The 19,273-nt window shown below is 47.7% G+C and overlaps 1 protein-coding gene across 2 annotated transcripts; it reads left to right on the top strand.

Annotated features, from left to right (window-relative positions):
• DDX24 (DEAD-box helicase 24) lies at positions 28-18,170 on the top strand. Of its 2 annotated transcripts, none has more exons than XM_018066213.1 (9): positions 28-136; positions 1,434-2,150; positions 8,754-9,263; positions 10,339-10,492; positions 10,810-11,325; positions 12,252-12,327; positions 15,446-15,634; positions 16,932-17,061; positions 17,624-18,170. In XM_018066213.1, exons 2-9 carry the CDS (start codon positions 1,436-1,438, stop codon positions 17,893-17,895), a joined length of 2,562 nt encoding a protein of 853 aa, XP_017921702.1. In that variant the 5' UTR covers positions 28-136; positions 1,434-1,435; the 3' UTR covers positions 17,896-18,170. The 2 variants fall into 2 exon arrangements, with proteins under 2 accessions (XP_017921702.1, XP_017921701.1); XM_018066212.1 differs by having other exon boundaries at positions 1,431-2,150.

Below are 19,273 nucleotides of genomic sequence, written 5' to 3'. Positions count from 1 at the left end.
CCTTCGCTGCGTGCACGCGTGCCTGCGTGCAAGCCCCGCCCCGGAACTGCGGGGGACGCTGCGGCGGCACGCTGGCGCTGCTTGTTTGGAGGCGTTCGGTGGGCTTCTGAGGGGGTCGCGGCAGGGTAGCCTCGCGGTGAGTGCCGGAGCGGGGTCGGGGCGGGCTCTCACTGCGGGCTCCTCCAGGCCCTCGGGTTCTGGGGACCAGAGAGGGGTGGCCGCCGGCCTTGTCAAGTGCCCTGGCCGACCCTGCCATGGGGGCCTCTTCTGGGGCCTCCGAACCAGCCGAGCGGACGTCAGGGCTTGGCTGGTTCGGCTTCTCCGCTTGATGAGCCCGTTCGAGCCTGAGACGAGGCGCTGGCGCGGCGCCGGGCTCCATAGGGAGGGACCCTCCGGCTTACCCCGCGAGTCACACTCCACGTCCTCGCCCCGCTTGTGCCTGCCCCTCACGCCTACCCCCGTTGGTGAGGGTTGTCTGTGGTCGCGGATGCGGGGCGGAGGTGGACCTTCCCTGCGCGCTGGCGTGCTTTGCCCACCGGGCGCAATGCTAAGCGGTTCTGAACGTGCGCCACTTTTTCGTCATGGCGTGACAATCCAAGGAGTCGCAGGCTCTCTCATCCCCATTTTCCAGACGAGGAACTGAGACTCGTGCAGATTGATAAGGGCCACCCCAGACCCAGAGCTGACCAGTGGCGCGTCAAGATTTGAACCTAGGTCTCCCTTTGTTTCCACGGAAGCTATGATTTTCCTCTGCCTTTCTGAAAAAAGGAGAACGTGGATCAAGTTCCAGTCAAATGAGTTGTGCATCAGTGGTTTTTAAATTACTTAAAATGTAATGATTAAAGCTGATTGGGTTTTAAGTCACTTGCCAACAGCCAGAGTGGTGACACAGGCATTTGACCTCTTGGGGTAAGATTGAGAGGGAAGAAAGCTTTGTGCACTCCGTAGAGCCGGCACCCTCCAGCGACCCCCTCTTAGATTCTTATTCTGGCTTCAGAATGGCTTGGGAGTGGTAGGCTTCACCCTCCACGCTTTAGGTGAGTTTACTTGTTGCATAGAACATTTTGTGATTTAGCAGGTAAATCCTTCCCACCTTTTTAAAATATGAGAACTTTGAGGTTCAGGGAGGATTGAGCAGGACCTGCCAAGGGCACCCAGGCAGTAAGTATTGAGTCTGAAATCCACACTAGATCTAGCTCATCTGTCTTTGCTACACCTCCTGTGTCCTCTCTGTTGTAGGCCTAGCTGCGTGCTCTTGGGTACATCTCTTCCCTTCTGTGATCTTCTCCAGCTGGCAGCATCAGTGTTAGAGCCATCTTTGTGTCCTTACTTTTTTGTAAGACCTGATAGCTGCTTAGGAAATATTTGTTGCCTCAGGATCCTTTGCTTCTCAGTTGCCAATCTAATGGAACATTTTTTTTCCTTTTCAGCAGCCATGAAGTTGAAAGAGAAAAAATCAAGGCCGAAGCCAACAAACTGTGGCAGATTTCAGAAGAAGGGAATCAAAGTTGTGGGGAAATGGAAGGAGGTGAAGATAGACCCAAATATGTTTGCAGATGGACAGATGGATGACTTGGTGTGCTTTGAGGAACTGACAGATTATCAGTTGGTCTCCCCTGCCAAAAGTTCCTCCAGTCTTTTCTCAAAGGAAGAGCCCAAGAAGAGAAAGGCACAGGCTGTTGCAGAAGGAGAGGAGGAAGGAGAGCCTGGCTCCTCAAAGAAAAAGATGAAGTTGAAGAAGAGTAAAGATGTGGAAACTGAAGGAACTAGTTCCCAGAAAGTGTTTGAGGTCAAAGATACTGAGCCAGCGCCCCAGGGAGAGGGCACAATTTGTCCTGATCCAGAGGTAGGGGAGATGGCATCAGAAAGCCCGGCCCAGACTGTACTAAAAAAGAAGAAAAAGAAAGGGAAAAAAAAATCAGAGCCTTCCCAGGGTACTTCTCCGAAGATGCCCAAAAAAGCAAAAACGTGGATGCCTGAAATGCATGATCACAAAGCAGATGTGTCAGCTTGGAAGGATCTGTTTGTACCCAAGCCGGTTCTCCGAGCACTCAGCTTTCTAGGCTTCTCTGCCCCCACACCAATCCAAGCGCTGACCTTGGCACCTGCCATTCGTGACAAACTGGACATCCTTGGGGCCGCTGAGACAGGTAAGGGCATTCTTATCTGGCCAGGGTGAGATTGCTTCTGGATTGAGTTTGTGGCCACTAACAGGCTGGATGGTTGGGAGACTGGGGAATGTTGGGAACATGACCACAAAAGAAAGCACTGTTGCATGAAGACTTTAAGAAGTCGGCTAGCTCTGGGTTGAAGTAGCTCACTTCCTGATTGGTGCCCTATGCAGGTCACTTTATTTCTCTCAGCCCTGTAGACTGCATTATCAAATGGAGATAGGTGAATTCAGTACCTACATCTTTTGCTGTGTGCTGTGTACTTAGTCGTTCAGTTCTGTTGGACTCTTTGCAACCCCATGGACTGTAGCCCTCCGGGCTCCTCTGTCCATGGGATTCTTCAGGCAAGAATACTGGAGCGCATAGCCTTTCCTTCTCCAGGGAATCTTCCCAACCCAGGGATTGAACCTGGATCTCCTATATTGCAGGTGAATTCTTTACCACTGAGCCACAAGGGAAGCCCTCTTTGCTATGTGGGTTAAGTGTAAATGCTTACTAAATTTATACATTTACCTAATAGTAAACTGCTAACAAAAAGCAGTAGTAAACTAAAATTTACACGGTACATCATAAGTAATCTGTGAAAGCGAAAGTCACTCAGTCGTGTCCTACTCTTTGCGACTCCATGGACTATATAGTCCATGGAATTGTCCAGGCCAGAATACTGGAGTGGGTAGCCTTTCCCTTCGCCAAGGGATCTTCCCAACCCAGGGATCAAACCCAGTTCTCCCTCATTGCAGGCAGATTCTTTACCAGCTGAGCCACCAGGGAAGCCCCAGTGATCTGTAAATGGTAGGTTTTTTTCAATTCTCGAACCTTTTCTGCGTGATTCGGGGGTAAAGTGGGACCAGATCAGCCCTCTGGAGAGGTAGATCTTTATTAGTATAAGGAAGTGTCTGATTCTCAAGAGTTGTCTACAGATAAAAAGGGCTGCATTGGGAGTTGGTGGGTTTATTGGCGTTGGAAGGTTTTGAGTGTGTGATAACCATTGGGTAGATTTTATAGGCAAATTTGGGCAGGAGGTGACTGTTGGAACTAGGCATTGTTTAAAGATCCCTCATACCCTGGGCCATCTACGGCTTTGTGAAGCGGTGATAGGTTGACACCCTGGGAAACTAAACAGCTGATGGGGGTAAGGAGCAAACAGACCTGAAACTATTAGTCCACCTTGACGAACAGTAGCCATCAGACATGACATACGCTATGCAAGCCACACGTGCAATTTAAAATTCCCTAGGAGCCATATTAAAAAAGATTTTTTTAAAAAGTGAAGATTAAATTTAACAATATATTTAACCATTACATAACATTTCAGTATTAATTAATGTAAAATTATTAATTAGATATTTTCTGTTCTAATTTTTACACTATTTTCAAAATCTGACGTGTATTTTGAACTTGCCACCCATCTCAGTTTAGAGCAGCCACATTTTAAGTGCTTGATAGTTGTACGTGGCTAGTGGCTACTATATTGTATGGCATAGAACTGTAACCAAAGTGGGGTGGCTGCTTGCTCCTCAAAAGCCAGTGAAGAGGCCAGGTTGGTGGAAAGGAAAGTTTGCTTTATTTTGGATACCAGCAATGGGGAGTTGGGGAAGACTCCTGTCCAAAGGCTGGCTCTCCCCCTGCCACCCCCATGACACACAGTGGGCAAGAACTTTTATAGACAGAGGAAGGGGGCTTCATGCAAAAACAACACAGTCAGCTCTGACAGACATCTTGAACTTGGTCATTGGTAGTCTGACCAGCCTCATTTTGACTGTTTTAAGTTCAGTTAGTTTCAGCTCCAAGGTCTGTCTGTTTCAGTTTTCTGGAGGTCAGTCCTCAGAAATGTGGCAGCTTATGGGCTTTCCTGGTGGGTCAGTGTGTAAAGAATCCATCTGCCAAGCAGGAGATGCAGGTTTGAGCCCTAGGTTGGGAAGATCCCCTGGAAAAGGAAATAGCAATCTACTTCCAATATTTTTGCCTGGGAAATCCCATGGGCTGAGGAGCCTTGGGGGCTACAGTTCAAGGGGTCACAAAAGTAGGTCATAACTTAGTGACTAAATAACGACGATGTCACGGCTACAGTCTGGTCATCATGCAGTTAACTTCTTTGATCTGGTGGGAGTTTCAGTATCTACAAGACAGCTCACAGGATGTGGCTCAGAATGTTAGCTACAGCTCTTGAAAAGCAACTAAAGCTCCCTAACTGTGTTTATTGACTAAACTATTATTATCTAGTCTTGTTGGATTGCTTTCCTTTTTTTCTGTGTTTTCTCACTTCTTTCATTAAACTTACTGTTTGGCTCAAGTTTTTCCACAGACAAAAGGCAGGCAGAGGGTATGGTGGGGAAGAACTATTGGGTCCTGCTCTGTTTCAGAAATAGACCATCTAGAAACTTTGTGCCTTAGATTTCTGGAAGAGTGGTCAGGAAACTTGAGGTGAGGTCCTGTATAAAAGTCACAAAGATGGGAGAGGGAGGAAGCCCCAGGAAGGGGGAATGGAGGTAACAGTATTAAAACATTTCTTTAAAATACTTCACGCAGTGTGTTACACGCATTATATTGATGAAAGTTCTCACAGCCACTCTGAGATGGATGCCATTATTATTCCCATATTACTGAAGAGGAAACTCAGTGTCACAGGATAGACAGTGCCCCTAAAACTGCCGCACTGAAAGCGGTAGTGCTAGGATTCTAGACCAGATCTGTGTGCTGTTCAGCGCTGCTATAGGACTTGGGTATGTGCAGAGAGGCCTGGAGGCAGAGGCCAGGTGTGAGCCACTGCGGCTAGAGATTGGCATTTGGGTTTATACCGCAGATCCTCTCAGGCTGTTTCTCTTGAGTGCTATGGATCCACAGGTCTAAGTCTCAGAGACAAACTGCTGTAGACAGACTGTTGCCAATGTAGGTAATGAACTTACCCATTACCCCCAAAAGATATTTAGGCCCCTTAATAATCACGCCTTCCCTGGTCCCCTCCTTGTCCATCCCCAGATAACCTCTAATAGTCTTTTTATCACTATAGATTAGTTTGCATTTTCCGGAATTTTAAAATAGATCCTACAAATATGTAAATTTTGGGGAGGGCGAATCTCTGCGCTTTAACTCAGCATACTTTGAGATTCCACCATGTTATTGCAAATACCAGTGATTCATTTCTTGCCATTGATAAGCGGCATTCCACTGAATGGATATAGTGCAGTTTGTGTTATCTATGTTGATGGATGGTTATGGTCTTTCTAGTTTTTGGAATTTATAAGTAAAACTATCATAAATATTGGCATATCAGTCTTTGTGCGGATGTATGCTTTGATTCATTGGCTGAATACCTAGATGTGGAATGGCTAGGTCTTAAGGTAAATGTAACTTTTTAGTATTCCAAAGTGATTGTACCATTTTACATAATCACCAACTTATGAGTTTGAATTGGTCCAAGTCCTTGCCAGTGCTTAGTGTGGTCAGTCTTTAATTTAATTTAGATTTAAAAAGTTTTTGGTGTTACTTCCTTGTGACTTTAATTGGTATTGCCAAAGTGACTAGTTAAGCAGCATCTTTTCACGTACTTAATTGTCATCCATGTCATCATCTTTGGTGATGCCTGCTTAGTTCTTTTGCCTGTGTTTTAATTGGGTAGTGGTTTTATCACTGAATTCATTATATATTCTAGACACACCTCCTTCATCAGATATATGATGTGCATTTTTCTCCCCTAGTTTGTACCTTATCTTTTAGTTCTCTTCTGAGGAGCAGGAGGTATTATTTTGGTGAAGTTTAAATGATCTTTTACAGATTTGCTTTCCTGAGAATCTTTTGCCTAACACAAGATCACAAAGATTTTCTCCTATATTTTCTTGTGGAGGTGTTATTAGTTTAGTTTTTGGTTCTGTGTTTCGGTTCCTGTGTTAACTTTTGTGGTGAGAAATATGGATCAAAGGTTTGGTTTTGTTTCACATTGAAAGTGAAGTCGCTCAGTCATGTCCAACTCTTTGTGACCCCATGGACTGTAGCCTACGAGACTCCTCCATCCATGGAATTTTCCAGGCAAGAGAACTGGAGTGGGTTGCCATTTTTGCATATGGATATCTAATTACTCCAGCATTGTTTGCTGAAAAACTACTCTTTCCCCACTAAATTGCTTCCACATCTTTTTTGAAAATCGGTGACGATATAGGTGTGGGTTAATTCTGGAGTCTTCTCTTTTCCATTGACCCATTTGTCCATCTTTACTGTTTTCCCAACACCACACAGTGTTGGATAGTGTAGCTTTAGGTAAGACTTTGTGTAAGTCTTTAAGTCAGGCAGTGTAAGTCCTCTAACTTTGTTCTTTTTAAAAGTTGTTTTGAAAAAAAAATAAAAATAAAAATAAAAATAAAAGTTGTTTTGGCTGTTCTGGTGACTGCAGCCATGAAATTAAGTGACACTTGCTCCTTGGAAGGAAACTATGACCAGCCTCTATAACATATTAAAAAGCAGAGACATGACTTTGCCAACAAAGGTCCATCTAAGTCAAAGTTATGGTTTTTCCAGTAGTCATGTATGGATATGAGAATTGGACTATAAAAAAAGCTGAGCGCCAAAGAATTGATATTTTCGAACTGTGGTGTTGGAGAAGACTCTTGAGAGTCCCTTGGGCTGCAAGGAGATCAAACCAGTGAATCCTCAAGGAAATCAGTCCTGAATATTCATTGGAAGGACTGATGCTGAAGCTGAAACTCCAATACTTTGGCCACCTGATGTGAAGAACTGACTCACTGAAGAGACCCTGATGCTGGGGAAGACTGAAGGCAGGAAAAGGGGATGACAGGGGATGAGATGGTTGGATGGCATCACTGACTGAATGGACATGAGTTTGAGTAGGCTCTGGGAGTTGGTGATGGACAGGGAAACCTGTCATGCTGCAGTCCATGGGCCGCAAAGAGTTGGACACGACTGAACGACTGAACTGAACTGAGGCCCTTTGCGTTTCAATATGAATTTTAAAGATAGCTTTTCAGTTTCTTCAGAAAAGCCAGCTAGTATTCTGATTAGGATTGCATTGATTACAGAGCCAACTGAGGATGTGACATCTAGACAGTCTGGAATCTTCCAGTCCGTGAATGCAGTCCATCTCTCCAGTTTTTTAGGTCTTTGCTTTTTCTTACTGGTGTTTGTAGCTTTCAGTGTATATACTTCTGTTAGCTTTATCCTTAACTGTTTAATATTTTTGATGCTTTTGTAAATAGTAATTTAAAATTTCCTATTTCTGTTGCTAGGAAGTAGAAGTATGTGTTTATTTATATTGATCTTGTATCCTGCAACTTGGTATGATAAACTGGTTTTCTGAAGATTACATAGGATTTTCTACAAAGGTGATTATGTCATCTGGTCTGGTTGCCTTTTGTTTACTTTTTTCTTACCACACTGGCTAAAACTTTTGGGCACCATTGCTTGGTCCCTGATTTGGGGAAAAATGTTCAGTGTTTCATCATTAAATATGATGTTAGCAGTAGGTTTATCATATTTAGCTTCTATCAGGTTGAGAAAATTCTCGTCTGTTTCTAGTTGGAGAAAGATTCTTATCAGGAATGGTGGTGGTATTTTTTTTTAATGCCTTTTCTGCACATATGGGATGCATACTTTTTTCATTTCCAATTTGTTGATGATGATAAACTGAATTTAGTTGCAGTATATTATTCCATTTATACATCGTTGGATTTGATTTGCCAAAATTTTGTTGATTTTTTAATTTCTATTAAAGGGATATTTGTAGTTTTCTTATAATGTCTTTGGTTTTGAAATCAGAGTAATACTGGGCCCAGAATGACTTGAAGTATTCTCTTCAGTTTTCTGAAGGAGTGTGTGTAGAATTGGCGTTTTTCTTCCTGAAATATGTGGTAGAAGTCATCTCAGAAAATGGGCAGCTCTAAGGAACAAGGTACTATAAGCAAGAACTCAGCTCGTTTTACTCTGAAAAATCATCTGTGAGTTTTTTGAGGCCTGTGATAAAAGCTTCTTCATATAGAGATCACTTATTTCCTTCTGCCTGGAGCATTGTAATTTTGGAACCACTTTAAATTCTCAGCCTGAGGTATTTTGTTTCGTTTTGTTTTTTGACCACATAGATGGGCTCCATATACGTTCAGAGGCTAGTTTGAAAATGTTTAAGCATAGACAAAAGCTTTAACGTTTCCTTGAAAACTAAGAAAACTTTCTTTCACCACCTCCTTCTTCACCAAAGAAACGTTCTGGGAACGTATTATACAGATTTCCCTTTTTTACCCTGCAGTTCTATGTTCCTCCACAACAGCAACAAAACACTCACACCCGCAACTCACCTGTCTCTTCAGGTCTCATCATTTGGCCACGTGTCTCCGTTATTGTTGGCCTGAGCTCTCGGTGCCGTCTGTCACACGCGCCCTCAGGTGCCTGAGGACACGGGTGTCCTCGGTGCAGTGCGGTTGCGATGCCGGCACAGGGTGGGAGGGGCTTTGCATTGGTCAGGGTGGCACTTGGCTGTCTCAGGGTCCCTTATTCCGAGTGAAGAATGGAACCTCAGGCAAGAGTGTGTACCTCTGTTGATTCACACAGTTTTTGTTTGTGTTTTGTTCTGCTTTTAAGGAAGTGGGAAAACTCTTGCCTTTGCCATTCCAATGATTGACGCGGTGCTGCGGTGGCAGGTGAAGAAGCCTACCCCAGCTCTAAGGAACACAGGAGCTCCACCTGGGGAGACCGGCGATGAGGCTGGAGCTGCGTCTGGAGCTTTGCCTGATGAGATTGGAAGTGAAGGTGAAGCACTTCCCAGGGAGGTTGGATCGAAGACTGGAACACCACCCAGCCAGGCAGGAACCAGTACTGGAGCTGCTTGCTCAGACCAGGAGCTGCCGTCCTGTGACGGTGATGTTGACGCCGGTGAAGGACCCTCTTCCCTGATGAGGGAGAAGCCCATCCCCAACCAGGAAGGAGACCAGGTGGAAAAGCATGATGGAGAGCAGACCGGAAAGGTGAAGCGAGGGTTGGGGGGCAGCGCTGCGCCGCCACGGCGTCCTCTGCTCGGCCTGGTTCTGACTCCCACTCGAGAGCTCGCTGTGCAGGTCAAGCAGCACGTCGATGCTGTGGCCAAGTTTACAGGTCAGTTTAATTCACTGAATAATGTTTCCTGAAAGCATCGCAGTGGCGGGGGTGGTAGAGGTGACTGAGCTGTGCCTCCCGCCCTCTAGAGGAAATTTGATTTGCCAGAGAATTAAGCCCGACAGAAAACTGTTCAAGTGACACATTCTTAATTCTCCCAAGGATAACACATAGCTAACGCTGTTCTAGCTGCATAAGCAATTAGTTACCTTACTGACTACAGTGGATACTTGGGACGGGGTTTGGCAAACCACTATTTAGGGGGTGGTTTGTTTATTTTTTTTCTGGTAAATAAAGTGCTGTCACGCCTGTGTATTTACACATTGTCTGTGGCCACTTTTGCACCACCACTGAAGAGTGGAATGGAGGCACTAGTTGTGACAGAGACCATTTAGCCCACGCACGGGGCCACAACTGTTGACTGTGAAAAAGTGTGCCGACTTCTGCTTTAGGGCATGAGCACTTAATTTTCTCAGGGAATTCCTTGGGAAAGGCTGGGTAGTGGGGGTTTCAATTCTATAGCAAAAGGAACGATTGTTTACCAAGCTCTTGCTGTGTATGTGAGGCACTTGACTGAGCACTTCGCCTGCATGATCCTTTTTGTTCCTCCCACACTGGATACCTTGAGAAGTCCTCCACTGGAGAGGAGAAGAGAACACTAGGCATTAGAGGAGACTGAGATGAATCTGCATTGAGGGGGACGGGCAGGAGTTCCCCCGGGAGAAGTGTCACAGCTGCTGGTTCCATCTCTCCCAGCACTGCGGTATGCCACTGGTCTGCTTCTCCAGAGCCTCGGATGTCACCATGCCTGGGTTCAACTCCAATGCTACTGTTGTGGGTGAGGGGAAAGAGTAGAAAAAATGAGGTTGAGGGAGTAGGCCAGGCCTAGACCATAGCAGACCCGGTAAGCCCTCCAGTAACGGCATCAGCAGGCCAGGCCAGCTCTTAGCACTCCCCTGGAGAGGGGAGCTGTGCCGCTGACTGGCAGCCTTTGCTAATCTGGGGGCACTGGTGTTCACGGTGGAAGAAACAAGCAATCAGACTAACACTGTCCCTCGTGTTGTGTGAACCATAGGCATTAAAACCGCTATTCTGGTTGGTGGAATGTCCACGCAGAAACAGCAGAGGATGCTGAACCGCCAGCCTGAGATTGTGATCGCCACTCCAGGCCGGCTGTGGGAGCTAGTTAAAGAAAAGCACCCTCATTTGAGCAACCTTTGGCAGCTCAGGTGAGAGTGCCTCCCTTTTCCCCCACTCCCTGTTCTGAACTGGGCCTGAGGTGAGCTGGCACAGTGCATCCTCCCTGTCACAAAGTGCCATCGTGGGGTACTAAGCCTTGGTACTAGGTACCCTACTAGGTACTAGGGACTTGGCCTTTAGAAAACCAAGCATGCGTGCGGGAGGTTAGTTGAGGGCCCTGGTGGAGGTGGTGAAAGTGGTGTTTGTCTTGGGTTGGGCAGGGGCGGGGGCCACTGGTGGAGTATGCCGTGGTGACTCCCCTCCCCTGCTGCTAACCTGGTGATCACGGGTCTGTCTGGATCTGTAGGTGCCTGGTGATCGATGAGGCTGACCGGATGGTTGAGAAAGGCCACTTTGCTGAGCTCTCACAGCTGCTAGAGATGCTCAGTGATTCCCAGTACAACCCAAAGAGACAGACTCTTGTTTTTTCCGCCACACTGACCCTGGTACATCAAGCTCCTGCCCGCATCCTTCACAAGAAGCACGCCAAGAAAATCGACAAAACTGCCAAACTTGACCTCCTCATGCAGAAGATCGGCATGAGGGGCAAGCCCAAGGTCATTGACCTCACAAGAAAGGAGGCTACGGTAGAGACGCTGACAGAGACCAAGATCCATTGTGAGACTGAGGAGAAAGACTTGTATCTGTACTACTTCCTGATGCAGTATCCAGGCCGCACCTTAGTGTTTGCCAACAGTATCTCCTGCATCAAGCGCCTCTCCGGGCTCCTCAAAGTCCTGGATATCATGCCACTGACCCTGCATGCCTGCATGCACCAGAAGCAGAGGCTTAGAAACCTGGAGCAGTTTGCCCATCTGGAGGAGTAAGTCAGGCCTGTCCACAGACTGGCCATTGGGTCCAGGTTGCCAGGAGGGTGGGAAGCTCCCTTCTCTCTTGGGAGCCTTATTAATAGAAGGTAGTCCTCCAGTCTTTTTTTAAATTTTGCATAGCATGAGGCAGGTTCGCTCTCATCTAGTACATTTATTTTAAAAACATCCCTCAAGTGCTTTTGACTCTCCTCAAACTACACATACATTATGAAACGTCATCCAGTACATATTACTGAGTGCTTGTTTTGAACCTGCTACTGTTCTAGGGCCTGGTAATAGAATAGTGCATAACACAAAGTCCCTGCTCACAGGGAGTTTACATCCATGTGGAGGGAAAAGTAAGTATATAGTTTGTCAAGTGGTGCTAAGAAGTAAAGTTACATAGGGAGTTGAGCAGACTGTGGGTGTGTGGTCTGGGAGGCTTTTCTCATAAGGTGAGATTGGAGCAGAGTGTGGAAGAAAGTAAGGAAATGTGACTGTCTGAGGGAAACCATTCTGGCCTGAAGTGTGCTAAGCAAAGACTTGGCGGATTTGGCATGTTTGAGCAGAAGGAAGGATGTCTACCTGTGTGACTGAGGGAATTAAGTGGGAGGGTGATAGGAGACGAGGTCACGGACCTAGAATATTACCTTATTTAATTCACTTAAAGTAGTCTGTGTTATTGCAGAGTGTGGCTTTATTGATTGTGGCCAGTGAAACCCAGTTTGGATCCTGGCTCCACAGCCGAATAGGCATGTATGTATCTTGGGAGGTTAATATCTGTGAGCCTCAGTTTCTTCATCTCTCAAAGGGAGATACATAATAGTGTTATCTTGTAGAGTGTTAGTAAGGGTTGCAGTATTTAGAGTACCCGATTGTGGTAAGGAGTTGATTAATGACAGCTGTTAGTTGTTATTAATAAGCTTTCTCTCTACCACAGTTGTGTGCTCCTGGCAACAGACGTGGCAGCTCGGGGCCTGGATATTCCAAAAGTCCAGCATGTCATCCATTACCAGGTAGGGGCATCGGGGAATTTGTGGGCATCTCCCAGCATTGAGCAGGGGATTTTTAAAGCAAAGGTTGAGGGAGAGAGCAAGGAGAATTGTTGGTCCCAAGGCCTCATGCAACAGAGAATACCACTGGTGTCTGGTCAACTAGCTGCTTCCACTTACTATGGTGAGATTTATTCTCCAAAACCTCTTGACATTGTCTGATGTCAGATAGCCCCTCTCTTTTTGACTTGGGCTGGCTACATAATACTGGCAGGTTAGAGTCTTAGTTTCTTCCATGAAATGGGCATAGTAAAGTTTAGCATGTAAAAGGATTACCCTGCTATAGAGAAAAGAGTGGTGGTTAAGTCCTGCAAGGTGAAATAGGTTATTATGTGCGAGGAGTTTAGAAAGCCAGGCGGCACTTCCTAAATGTTAGCTGCTGTTGATGCGGACATTAGTATTAGTGTGTGAACCTAGGGAAAATTAGCAGAGAGTGGTGGTTGGGAGCATGGGCTCTCGAACCTCACTTCCAGCCTTTGAATGCTTATTGGCTGCTGCTGAGTGGGTTAGCTTTTGGCATGTTACTGAGTGTCTTTGATTTCAATGTCATTGTAAATTGGGAGTGGTGATGCTGCTACCTACTTCATGGGGTTACTCTGATTAAATGAGCTAATGCTGATGGATCACCTAGCATAGTGTAAGTACTCAGTAACTGGTGTAATTATTCCTCCTTTTAAATCCTTGCTTTCTTTTTTTTCCTTTAAATCTTTCATGCTTTTAACAGTCTTTAAGGGTGCCAGTGCAGTTGAGCAAATCTTTATTCTTCCTCTCTTTGGGAGAGTCTGGGTCAGTCTATGAGAAATATCCAGATGAACAAAATACAGTTCCCAGCCCCTAAGAAATATCAAATCCACTAGAGGAGGTTAGATGCCTGCAGCCAGAATTTTAAGGCAGAAGATACTAGAAAGTGGCAAAATAAAGTTGGACAAAGAGATAACTTCTGGTGTGGGAGGTTAGGTTGGAAAGTGCTTTCTAAAAGATGCTTGGCATTTAGGGATGGAGAGGATTCAGGCATGTTGAGGTAGGGAAGGAAGGAGGAGAGGTGTGGTAGTGGGCTGTTGCCGGGGAGTGAATAGAGGGGATGTGTACTCAAAGAGGAAGTGAAGGATGTTTCACTTCTGGCACCATCATCAACTGTGGGTAACAGTGCCAAGAGCGCTGAATCAAAGTTGCCCATTCTGGACCATTTTAGTTCACTGACTCCTGGAATGTCGATGTTTGCTCTTGCTGTCTCCTGTTTGACCACTTCATTTGCCTGGATTCATGGACCTAACATTCCACTTTTCTGTGCAGTGTTCTTTACAGCATCGGACTTTACTTCCGTCACCAGTCACATCCACGACTGGGTGGTGTTTTTGCTTTGTGTCAGCGTCTTCATTCTTCCTGGAGCTATTTCTCCATTCCTCCAGTAGCGTATTGGGCGCTTACCAACCTGGGGAGTTCATCTTTCAGTGTCATATTTTTCTGCCTTTTCATACTGTTCATGGGATTCTCAAGGCAAGAATGCTTAAGTGGTTTGCCGTTTCGTTCTCCAGTGGGTCACGTTTTGTCAGAACTCTCCACCATGACCCATCTGTCTTAAGTGGCCCTACAGGGCATAGCTCATAGTTCATTGAGTTACATAAGGCTGTGATCCATGTGATCAATTTGGTTAGTTTTCTGTGGTTGTGGTTTTCATTCTTTCTTCCCTCTGATGGATAAGGATAAAAGGCTTGTGGAAGCTTCCTGATGGGAGGGACTGGCTATGGGAAATCTGGGTCTTGCTCTGAAGGGCGGGGCCGTGCTCAGGAAATCTTTAATACAATTTTCTGTTGACGGGTGGGGCTATGTTCTCATTACCAAATATGGTAGGGGTAATGGAGACCTTCTTCAAAAGGACTTATGCCAGCATGCTTCAGCTGCCAGGACTGTTGCAGTCAGTGCCCCTGACCCCACGGCAGGCCACTGCTGACCCACGCCTCCACTGGAGGTTCCTGGACACTCACAGGCAAGTCTGGCTCAGTCTCTTGCGGGGTCACTGCTCTTTTCTCCTGGGTCCTGGTGTATACAGGGTTTTGTTTGTGCCTTCTAAGAGTCTGGAAGTTCTGTAATCAAATCCCCCTGACCTTCAAAGTCAAATTCCCTGGGGGTTTTCAGTCCTTTTGCCAGATCCCCAGGTCGGGAAATCTGTTGTGAGCCCTAAAGCTTTTGGAACAGTGCGAGAACTTCTTTGGTGTAATTGTTCTCCAGTCTGTGGGTCATCTGCTCAGCAGCTCTATGGTAGGGCTAGTGGTGACCTCCTCCAAGAGGACTCAGGCCACGCGCCGCACCTCCCAGGTCTGCTGCAGCCAGAGCCCCTGTCCCCATGGCAGACCACTGCTGCCCCGTGCCTCTGCAGGAGACACTCAGATCCTCAGAGGCAGGTCTGGCTCAGTCTCTGTGGCGTCTCTGGGTCCTGGTGTGCACATGGGTTTGTTTGAGCCCCCCGAGTGTCTCTGGTGAGCATGGGATTTGATTCTAAACACAGTTTTGCCCGTCCTACCATTTTGTTGGGGCTTCTCCTTTGCCCCTGGATGTAGGTTATCTTTTTTCAGTGGGATCCAACATTCTCCTGTTGATGGTTTTCAGCAGTTAGTTGTAATTTTATAGTTCTCGCAGAAGATGAGCACACGTCCTTCTACCCCACCATCTACTGGGTCTGCCTGGAGCACTGCTTTGGGGAAGACACTGAGCATTGCCTGGGCTCCGTGGAGAAGACGGCTCTTGATTAGTGGTGTGCGCCGTGGTGTGGGGCGGGAGGGATCGCCAGCTCCCATGCCACGCTAGCTGTGGGTGACACACCCACTGTTTCTGCTTTGCATTGGAATGGTCATGAGAACCAGAACCAGGGCAGGGGGCAGAGCCTGCACAGTAAGGGGGCCAAACCTGGGGACGGTTTGGATGTGGGACTTAGGGAGGAGGGCTTAATCTCTCCACAGGGCTGGCAAGGTTTCTAGCTGCCTGGCTGGAAGGCAGGAGGGTCCCGCCTTGGGTTGTTGGCCTTGAGGGGACGAGTGGTGTTTGGTGACAGCCACATGTTGACCTCCCAGTTCTTCTTTGATAGGTCCCTCGCACGTCGGAGATTTATGTCCACCGAAGTGGTCGGACTGCCCGTGCCACCAATGAAGGCCTCAGCCTGATGTTGGTTGGGCCTGAGGATGTGATCAACTTTAAGAAGATTTACAAAACCCTCAAGAAAGATGAGGACATCCCACTGTTCCCTGTGCAGACAAAGTACATGGATGCGGTCAAGGTAAAAAGAAAAGCTGGAAGCCCAGCGCTGACGAGGGGCGGGCTTGTGCCGCTCCCTGGCTTTGCCCTGGGATTCCTGGAGTACTGCTTTTGGAAACGAATTCCTAGTTTTGTGGAAAAAAAAAATGGAGGGCGCCGTTCCTCGAAGGACGGAGCAAAGGGTGAATGGCCAGAGTGAGGAGCTTTCTTCATGAGCCCTTCCTTTACTGTGCCCCTGAAACTTCTACCATCAACCGCCTCCCGCCACTGGCCAGTGCAGCAAGCGTAGCTGTCTGGACATCTTATGGGACGGACGGATGGTTGTAGGGCAGTGGGGTCAGTGTGTCTCACTGAGGCAGAAACCAAGGGTCTGTCACATCCCTGAGGCAGATGCCTGTAATTCCTACCTTTGGGGTTTTACTTAACTCAGTAAACATTCAGTTAAGTGAGTGCTGCTGACTGTGGGCCGCAGCGTGTCAGGCAACAAAGTGGGGTGGCTGCATTTCCATAGGAGTCCGCTGGCTCATGCGGCAGGTTGAAGTTCGGTGCAGATGAAGCACCCTGGGCGGGTAGGGGGTTTAGTTTCCTCCAGGCCTCCTGCAGGCAGAGATGTGAGGAGACGAAGAAGGGATTCCAGGAACTGGGGGAGCAAAAAGCAAGGAACAGCTCGTTCTGTTGGCTCCTCTGGTTCAAAAGGAATGCCAGTTGTGTGGGAAAATGAGGTGGGAGATGAGACGGACAAATGGAGATTGCAGAGAGCCTCAGGAGCCACCAGGCTTCCTGTGGATCTTTTCCCCCACAAGATCTTGCTTTTTTGTTTTGTTTTTTGGTGTTTCCTGTCACTGCAGTCGAACCCAGTATGCATAAGGAGAATCGAAGTGTTTTGGGAGGAGGATGACGGGGGGAGGCAGTCCTGTGACAGGTCTGTGTTAGCCATGTAGAGTGAGAGCTGGGCCCTGACTCGGCTGTTGGGGTGTTTCCAGGTCTTAGCTTGGCTGTGGAGGTCAGCTGTGGTGTCTGGGAAACACGTTTCCCCTTTGAACACGTGTAGATTGGGAGTCTGACCAAGGTGGGCTGCCAGGAAGAGGGGCTGTTCAAGTTGGCTTGGAGAGCTGGCTTTTGAGGTTCGTATGTACACACTCACCAGTCGTGATTACTTTAACCAGGAACCCAAGCAAATGCTTTTTGATGGGAGCTGAGGTGTCTCTCTCTGAGCACTGACGTCAAGATCTTTTTTAAAAACACAACTTAAATGAGCCTTTTTTCCCCAGAGGCCCGAACCCTCTGTCGGATGAGTACTTTCTCTACCTTGCCCCTAGGAGCGAATCCGTTTAGCTCGACAGATTGAAAAAGCAGAGTATCGGAACTTCCAGGCTTGTCTGCACAACTCTTGGATTGAGCAGGCCGCGGCTGCCCTTGAGATTGAGCTGGAAGAAGAAATGTATAAGGGTAAGGAGCCGGATGGGCTTGAGGAAGGGTTCATTCCGCTTTTAGCTTTGGTTTTTCAACTTCTGTCTGTTGGAGCCTCCCCCACCACCATAGGTCCCCTCAAAACCAGCAGGATGCCTCCTCCTCCTTTGTGAGAAGCCCTAATCTCAGATGAGCCTAAAGCCCTCAGCTGTTGCCATCATCCGTCTGGAGGCTATAGGTCCGTCCCTTGTGTGGAGGGATGGTGGAAGTCGGGGCAGGCTCTGAGAGGTGTTTGCTGCCTATTCTCTTAACTAGCTATGTGCCCAGGTCAGGTTACTCAACTCTCTTGTACCTATGCTGTCCTCATTTATAAAACTAGGGCATAAAGTACCTGCCTCATGGGGTTGAAGGACAGGGTGGCCCTGAGTGGTTCTCCTAAACTGTTGGAAGTTAGCCAACACTGGCTTCTGCTGAGAACCTAGGAGCCCTGTCTCCCCAAGAGGTCCAAAACATTTTTTCATCACAAGTATTACCCATCAAGGGAAAGAAAATGCTCCTGTAAGTCATAGTAAATGCGATCTATTTTGAATTGTGTTTCAAGGAGGAAAAGTTGACGAGCAGGAAGAGCGTCGGAGACAAAAGCAGATGAAGATCCTGAAGAAGGAGCTGCGCCATTTACTTTCGCAGCCGCTGTTTAAAGATGACCTGAAAACCAAGTATCCGACTCAGTCGGGCAAGCTACCCGTGTTCATGTCTGCCCCAAGAAAGGGTGAGTCCGCGCTGAGCTGCCTTTCCAAACAGAAGAGGAAGAAACAGCAGCAGCCCAAGAAGCAGCCGCAGGAGCAGCCTCGACCGAGCACAAGTGCAGGCTGACCGCCCCAGGCCAGAGCCAGCTGCGACCGCACCGCGGCTGTGTTCTCCGGCTGTATGGAAACCTTCCCGCCTTGGATCTCACCCCACTGTCAGCTCTGCTTCCAGAAATCTCCCTCTCTTCCACACCACCCCTCACAGCAGGACAGACCTCATACAGATTCGTGTTGTTTCAGAGTAAGAATTCTGTGTGCCAGCTTATATATTTCTGCATTTCAGTGCTTACAGGCTTCTTGTATGTGTAACTTGATTTTCTCAATTAAAAACAATGGTCAGAACCAACGTGTCACCTTGAGTTTCTGCCAGAGTCGGGGGACCCCGTCCAGTCCTCGGGCTGCAGCCTGCACAGTGTGGATGGAGCAGAGGCGGTGAGTTTCGCCGATCATGATGAAGTCATTTCTGCCTGGGTCCCCAACGTGTGTTCCCGCTTTTCTCCATAACAGAATCCTGGCAGCTCCTTCGCTCTTTCTGCCTCACAGCTGTTGTCTTGCCTGAGCCTCCTTGGGACGTGGGCAGGGTAGAGATTGCTGCTCTTGGGTTCCTAGAGAACACAGCTTCCTTAACCTCACTGAGCCCCTCACAGGGAAGCCGGGAGCAGTATGCAGAGTCTGACCGTGAGGCATGCAGGCTCTGGCTCTGGCCAGTCTCCGGCCTGGTCTCACAGCTTCCCTCCTCTGTATGACAGAATGGTTGCTGCCCACGCTGTCACGCCCTCATGCCTTTCCCCCAGCCTTTGTCCCAGCATTTCCCTTGGCCTGTTTGCCTTTTCCCACCCCTGAGCAATGCTGGCCCCTGAACCCCAGGAGGTGAGGACTTCCTCCTGTGGACACCCACAGCACTGGCCGCACTGGGATCTGGTATCTTGCTGGGCTCCCTGAGAGCAGAAGCTGCTTTATTTCCCCTTGCAGCCTGTGTGCTTAGATCCGGGCCTGGTGTAAATAGGAGCTGAGGGAACATGTGACCTCCTGGCACCACCACAGCTTCGCCGTCAGTCTGGGTGAGTAGCCACAGGCATGGGAGAAGCAGACGTTTCTGCACAGCTAAGTGGGCTTCGAAACGTGTTCCCTTGGCCTCGTGGTTGGCAGCTGTATCCCCATAGCCCCTGTAGGTAACTGCAACAGGGTGTTGGCCTGAACTCAGATGCAGGTATCACTGGGTGTTGCTTCGGTACTTTTTATCTGCTTTAATTATCATTTAGTTTCCGTCAAGACTCTGGGACATAAGTCTTAGTACCATTTGAGAAAGGGTAGTTGAGAAAGCTCATGCTGAGTGGTTAAGACTTGCTCAGAGCTAGGATTAGAAGCCTGGGCATTTTCTTGTAGGTCAAAGGCAAGTTTAGAAAACTGCTTGGTGGTTAATGTTTTTTTGTATGCTTTTTTTT

Source organism: Capra hircus, chromosome 21 (genome assembly GCF_001704415.2).
Source record: "Capra hircus breed San Clemente chromosome 21, ASM170441v1, whole genome shotgun sequence".
Lineage (NCBI taxonomy): Eukaryota > Metazoa > Chordata > Mammalia > Artiodactyla > Bovidae > Capra > Capra hircus.
This window is presented reverse-complemented; position numbering and strand designations above follow the sequence as displayed.